Source organism: Nerophis ophidion, linkage group LG08 (assembly GCF_033978795.1).
Source record: "Nerophis ophidion isolate RoL-2023_Sa linkage group LG08, RoL_Noph_v1.0, whole genome shotgun sequence".
Classification (NCBI taxonomy): Eukaryota; Metazoa; Chordata; class Actinopteri; order Syngnathiformes; family Syngnathidae; genus Nerophis; species Nerophis ophidion.
Window position 1 is genome coordinate 23,685,069 of NC_084618.1, and position 7,500 is coordinate 23,692,568.

General features: G+C 30.1%; 1 protein-coding gene across 3 annotated transcripts in view; it reads right to left on the minus strand.

The window, feature by feature from the left end:
* The window catches only part of egfl7 (EGF-like-domain, multiple 7), a 31,104-nt gene extending 25,629 nt beyond the window's left edge, over nucleotides 1-5,475 (minus strand). The window contains exons 1-2 of one of the 3 annotated variants that reach the window (XR_009807786.1): nucleotides 5,308-5,475; nucleotides 1,738-1,925 (exon numbers count right to left, since the gene is read on the minus strand). Coding sequence is in view for 2 of the 3 variants with exons in the window: in XM_061908046.1 (XP_061764030.1) it covers nucleotides 1,738-1,814 (77 nt within the window). In the remaining variant the exon portion in view is untranslated. Of the gene's footprint in view, nucleotides 1-1,737; nucleotides 1,926-2,332; nucleotides 2,615-5,307 lie in introns of those variants that run through there. The other 2 variants (XM_061908046.1, XM_061908047.1) reach the window with 2 other exon arrangements.
* Between the last annotated feature and the right edge of the window lie 2,025 nt (nucleotides 5,476-7,500).

Here is a 7,500-nt window from a genome sequence, read left to right on the forward strand (position 1 = left end):
TATTTCCCATTTTAATAAATAAACTCTCTATTGGAGGGTCAAATCATTCAAATTAAATACATCTCTGAATAATTACTTAAATGTGCCATTAATCAATTATTGAAATTAAATGCATGGAAACAATAATATATATAATAATTAGTCAATTTTTCCCGATTTAAGTAGTTATTTCCCATTTTAATAAATTATCTAACAATTTGGAGGGTCAAATCATTCAAATTGAATACATCTCAGAATAATTACTTAAAAGTGCCATTAATCAATTATTTAAATTAAATCCCTGGAAAAAATAATATATATATATAATAATTAGCAAATATTTCCCGATTTAAGTAGTTATTTCCCAATTTAATACATTAACTAACAATTTGGAGGGACAAATCGTTCAAATTCAAAATATATTCTATTACTTAAATGTGCCAATAATTAATTATAACTAAAATGTGTGTTAATAAATGTGTTATTAATTTTTTTAATGTTAAAGTACATTACAATTTTCAAATCATGTCATTATTTTGATATTTGATCAAATGTTTAATCATTTCATTACATCACGATATAAAAATATTTCCCAATTTAATAAATCAAATCGTTCAAAGTAGATACATCTTTAAATAATTACTAAAATCGGCCATTATCTAATTAGAATTCAAATGGAATACATGAAATAAATAAGAATATAATAATGAATGATAATGATGATAATAATAATAATAATGATTACGAATGATTTCACGATTCCACTAATTATTGCCCATTTTAACAAATTGTTTGAATTAAATACCTTTTTAAATAATTTCTAATTTCACGGTTTGACGAACTATTTTCACAAATAATGAGGGTCAATTTGTTCAAATGTAATAGATCTTTAAATAATTAGTTAAACGTGCCATTAATTCATTACAATTGTAATTAAATACATGACATACATTATAATGATTTATAATTCTGATCATCAATAATTATTTCACGATTTAACCAATTATTTCCCATTAAAAAAAAAAAGTCAGGATTTGGAGGGGTTACATTTTTCAAATCTGCCATTAATTAATCATAATTGCAATTAACAGGAATGTCTTATTCAATCATTTATGTACTAAATGTAAAAGTACATTTAATAAATGTCATCCAAGTATTGCTTTCCATATCCAATCAAAAATGTAATTTCTTTATTCCATCATACAATTGAATGAGTTAAATTGATTATTCGACGATTTAACGCTTTATGTCCTCATTATCATCATCATCATTAAACTTATATTTTACACAATACAAAACATTAAAAACAAAACATTTAAAAATAAAACATACTTATATCATGTATATTTGCATATGTCTTAAACGTCAAACTGACCAATCAACGTCAGGGGGCGGGGCTAACGCCAATCTAGTCCCATGATTGCTCTGGTAAATGATGGCATAATTATTTAATTAAATCAATTTGTTACAATATTAATTGAATATTGAAATAACTAATTGAATGATGTATTGATACAATGTACTATTACATGAATACTATAATCCATTCATTTTCTACCGCTTGTCCCTTTTGGGGTTACGGGGGGAAATTACACATTTATTTACTGTTTACCTATTCATTCATTTAATTTTGTCCCATTTGACCCTCCATAGTCCGAAAACACTTTTTTTTTCCTGTCCTGATTGACAAACATCAGTCAAACAGCGCCCCCCTCCCGAGGCTCGGTTGCTTAGCAACATGCAAGGGGGTTCATTTACCCGTGGTGAGCCAAGAAATGGGGCGTGGCCACGGCCTGCAGGACGAGGAGGGCGGTGAGGAGCGACTTCTGGACCATTTTCTTTACCACGTTCCCTCACTCCGAGCGTAGAAGAAGAGGAGGATGAGGAGGAGGAGAGGAGGGGGAGGAAGGATGGATCGGAATGTTCTCCGCCAGGGGGAGGACGACCTGAACATAAAGGCAGGAGGAGGTTAGAGGAGCGTGAAGGTTTCTCACGGAAGAAAAAACTGAGAAAAGACCAAAATGACCGACATTATGGTTATACAGTAGCGTAGTAGGCCTAAGCCTTCATTAAAAACAAGGCAGCACGATTTGGATATTGAATCAAGTGATTTTCTAGGCTGCCACTAGGTGGCGCCTGCGTGTGCCACGGTTGGGACTCGAAGCAGAACTTTGGGAGATTTTAGGCTCCAAATTGGAGCAAGAACGCACAAAAAAAAATAAAAAAATCCTCTTTTCTTCATTAGTATCAGCATTTTTCCAGATCACGTGGTCATAATCCAAATTAAAAAGTAATAATAAAAAAAAAAAAAATGGAACTGGGCGTTAAAATAAGTGGTCTGCTACTGTCGTACCGCCGGTGGCCGCAAGAGGGCGACGTTGACGAGCGCTGCCGTCGTCGCCGCCGTGCGCGCCCACGTCGCCTACGTCAGCCGCGTGCACGGACGGGAACAGTCACCTTCTTTTCCCGCGGCGTGCAAAAAACAAAAGTCCGCATCGGCAGATTTTTAAGATGCTGAAAGTCCTCCTCTGAGTCCAAGAAACACAACAACAATAATAATACAAATAAAAATAGATCCTCTGCGAAATAAAAGTAGTGATTTAAAAAAAAAAAAAAAAAATGGTGAGGTGATGGAAGAGTGTTTGCTGCTTGCTGCTGCAGCTCAGACTGTCGCTCAGCGTGGGGGGGCGATGTTAGGACCCCCCCGCCCCCCTCCATGGTGGGCCTTCCTCCCACCCCCTCCCCTCCCATTCCTCCCTCCTCCAGCTGGGGGTGTGAGGGGGGGCGACTCCACGGTGACGTCTCAGCATGGCCACACACAAACCATTCAAACACTTTGTACTTCAACTTAACAGTAATATAGTTGATTGATTTCTCGCAAATATGTTACTATTTTTAATGTTTTTATTATTTTTGCATACAAACGGATTGCGATTTTTAGAATGTTGATCCTTTTAATTATTTTCGAAAATTTTTCTCGTACTTTTCAGATATTTGGATTAAATAAGCGATAGAAGATAGATGGATGGATATATTTTTGTAATTAATTTTTTATCATATTTTTTGTAATGCGTTTAAGTAATTTATTTTATAATTTAAAAATGATTCGAAATTTGTGTCTGTTTGTTTAGTTGCATTGAAATTATTTTTAATCATTTAATTTTTATTAAAAAAAAATCCTCATGGTGATTGAGTATATTTTTTGTAATGCATTTAAGTGTATGTTTTATTCAAAATTAGTCTAAATATTTTCCTAATGTATTTTTAAATATACCGAGTATATTTCTAAGGGTAATTTAGTATATTTTTTTGTAATTAATTTAAAAGTAGTTATACAAAATATTGTTTGAATGCATTTTTTAATATTTATATAATTTTATTTTTTGTAATTTTATTAAGGGTGATTTAGTATATTTTTGTAATTCAATCCAAATGTAATTATTATTTCGAATGATTACAAATATTGTTTTAATGCATTTAGGTTATTTTTACAAATGTATTTGGTATTTTATTTTTAAAGATTTTATTGAGCTTAATTTTTTATGCATTTAAGTTATTTTAAATAATGTATTTGTTATTAATATTTAAAAAAAATTATTGTATTAGGGTGATTTAGTTTTTTTTTTATAATGCAATCTAAATGTATTTATTATTTCAAATGATTACAAATGTTGTTTTAATGCATTTATGGTATTTTTTACAAATGTATTTGGTATCAACTTTATTTAAAAAAATTATTCAGCTTAATTTATTATATTTTTGTTATGCATTTAGGTAATGTTAATACATTTATTTGTTATTAATATTTTAAAAAATTGTATTAGGGTGAGTTAGTATATTTTTCAATGCAATGTAAATGTATTCATTATTTTTGAATGATTACAAATATTGTTTTAAAGCATTTATGGTATTTTTACAAATGTATTTGGTATTTTATTTTTTTTTAATTATACTAAGCGTAATTTTTGATATTTTTCTTATGCATTTAGGTTATTTTAAATATTTTATTTTTTTAAATCAATACTTAAAAAAATATTGTATTAGGGTGATTTAGTATATTTTTGTAATGCAATCTAAATGCATTTATTAATTAGAATAATTACAAATATTGTTTTAATACATTTAGGGTATTTTTACAAATGTTTTTCGTATTAATTTTACTAAACTTAATTGATTGTATATTTTTTGTGATGCATTTAAGTTATTTTCAATAATTTATTGGCATGTATTAATATTTTAAAAACAATTTTATTAAGGGTGATTTTGTATATTTTTATAATGCAATCCCAACATATTCATTATTTTGAATTATTACAAATATTATTTTAATGCATTTAAGGTATTTTTAAAAATGTAGTTCGTATTAATTTGACTAAACTTAATTGATTATATTTTTTGTGACGCATTTAGGTTATTTTCAATCATTTATTGATTTGATTAATATTTAAAAAACAATTTTATGAGGGGTGATTTAGTATATTTTAATGCATTTAGGATATTTTTACAAATGTATTTCGTATTAATTTGACTAAACTCAATTGATTACATTTTTTTGTGACGCATTTAGGTTATTTTCAACAATTTATTGATTTGATTGATATTTAAAAAATAATTTTATTAGTAGTGATTTAGTATATTTTTATAATGCAATCTAAATATATTCATTATTTAGAATGATTACAAATATTGTCTTAATGCATTCAGGTTATTCATTTTTTTCGTGTAATTTTACTAAGGTTCATTTAATATATTTTTTGTCAATCATTTAGTTTATTTTCAATAATTTATTGGTTTGTATTAAACATTTTTTTAAATAATTGTATTAAATTCAATTATTGTTTTAAATCACGACAACAACTTTTTTTTAATACATTTAAGTAAATCTAAAAAAATGTATTGCGTATTTTCAATAATTTATTGGTTTGTATTAAACATTTTTTTTAAATAATTGTATTAAATTCAATTATTGTTTTAAATCACGACAACAACTTTTTTTTAATGCATTTAAGTAAATCTAAAAAAATGTATTGCGTATTTTAGAGGGTTTATTTTGTCCTGTTATTAAGTGTGAGTGAGTATATAATTTTGTAATGCACTACAAATGCTGATGAAAAATGCCATTAGATAATTGACGTGCCATCACAGCAAAAATAATCAACAAACCACTAAATTAAATGTTGTTTTGAAAATATATTGGACTATTTTGGATGTCAAGGCCTCGTTCCAATCACAGCACGCCTGTCTTGTGCGTCAGCTTTTTCACTTCTGACTGCAATTAGCCGGAAGTCGTAAAGTGTCAAACAATTAAGAACCGATGACGGATCTCACCCGCTCAGCTGGGGGTCGTCTCGTGCCCAGACCGGCCTCCGCCGACCCGGCGGCCCAGCCAGGTCCTCCATGGTCTGGTCTCTGCTGGAAGTCGATCAAAGCTTTTGGTCTCGGTCCTTCTCGGTCCGCCGCTCGGACCCGCCACGCTCCAAATGCTCTTTGGGCGTTTTTCCACCAGCTTTTTATGCCGCGCTTCCTGTTGGAAGGCAGGAATCGCACGGACAATCCCAAACCGGACTTCCTGTGAGTGTTTGGGCCTGATAAAAGTCCACTCCTGCACAAACACGCTCCATCCTGTTCGCCGCGTTTGGACAAAATGTGATTTGGAAGCATTTTTCTGACCCCCCTCCACTCACGTCTTCCAGTCTTCAAACATCAGCGTTCCTAATGAGTTAGCACGAGGGCAGCTTTAACACTTTCACAGGACTATCAGTGCCTGTGTCAAAGGGTACGACTCTTTTATTACAGGAAAACCCGCCAAAGTTAGGTTGCTAACTAACTAACTGACAGACTGACATTTTCCATAAACTGAACAACTATTCTTCCAAGTAGTCTTATCACTGGAAGACCAGGCTAAACATGTTACACAACAAGTAAGAGAAAAATGCAAGAAGCTGGTGTCTAAGCTAGCTTTAAACTCAGTAAAGTTTAAGAAGTGCAGGTGGAAGCTCGTTAAAGCAGAAAGTAAGCAGTCATTAACAGTAGTACGGTACTTTTTTGGCACCGCCTGTCCGATTCATGTAAAATCCAACTGGTGATACTGTTTTTACATTTACCATATTATGTTCTAAAAAAAAAAAACTGTACATTTTACAGTAAAATTTTGGTGACTAAGCTGCCATTTTCCCCCGCAAAAAACAGTGATACTGTTTTTACATTTATTGTAATATGTTGTAAAAAAAAACAAAAACAAAAAAAAAAGTAAATTTTACAGTAAAATTCCGGTGACTAAGCTGCCCTTTTTCCCCCATAAAAACACAGTGATACAGTTTTTACATTTTTTGTAATATTTTGAAAAAAACAACTGTAAATTCGACAGTAAAATTCTGGTGACTAAGCTGCCATTTCCCCCCGCAAAAACCAGTGATACTGTTTTTACATTTATTGTAATATGTTGTAAAAACAAAACAAAAAACTGTAAATTTTACAGTAAAATTTTGGTGACTAAGCTGCCATTTTTCCTCATAAAACACAGTGATACAGTTTTTACATTTTTTGTAATATTTTGAAAAAAAACAACTGTTAATTCGACAGTAAACTTCTGGTGACAAAGCTGCCATTTCCCCCCGCAAAAAAACAGTGATACTGTTTTTAAATTTATTGTAATATGTTGTAAAAACAAAACAAAAAAAACTGTACATTTTACAGTAAAATTTTGGTGACTAAGCTGCCATTTTTTCCCATGAAAACACAGTGATACAGTTTTTACATTTTTTTGTAATATGTTGTAAAAAAACAACTGTAAATTTTACAGTAAAATTCTTGTGACTAAGCTGCCATTTTTTCCCATAAAAACACAGTGATACTGTGTTTACATTTTTTGTAATATGTTGTAAAAACAAAACAAAAAAAACCTGTAAATTTTACAGTAACATTCTGGTGACTAAGCTGCCATTTTTCCCATAAAAACACAGTAATACTGTTTTTAAATTTTTTGTAATATGTTGTAAAAAAAACAACTGTAAATTTTACAGTAACATTCTGGTGACTAAGCTGCCATTTTTTCCCATAAAAACACAGTGATACTGTTTTTACATTTTTTGTAATATGTTGTAAAAAAACAACTGTAAATTTTACAGTAAAATTCTGGTGACTAAGCTGCCATTTTTCCCATCAAAACACAGTGATACTGTGTTTACATTTTTTGTAATATGTTGTAAAAAAAAAAAAAAAAAAAAACCTGTAAATTTTACTGTATAATTCTGGTGACTAAGCTGCCATTTTTTTCCCATAAAAACACAATGATACTGTTTTTAAATTATTTGTAATATGTTGTAAAAAAAAAAAATGTAAATTTTACAGTAAAATTCTGGTGACTAAGCTGCCATTTTTTTCCCATAAAAACACAGTGGTACTGTGTTTACATTTCTTGTAATATGTTGTAAAAAATAATTAGAAAAACTGCCGTTTTTGTTTTTCCATTTATTGTAATATGTTGTACAAAAAAAACAACATTTTACAGTAAAATTCTGG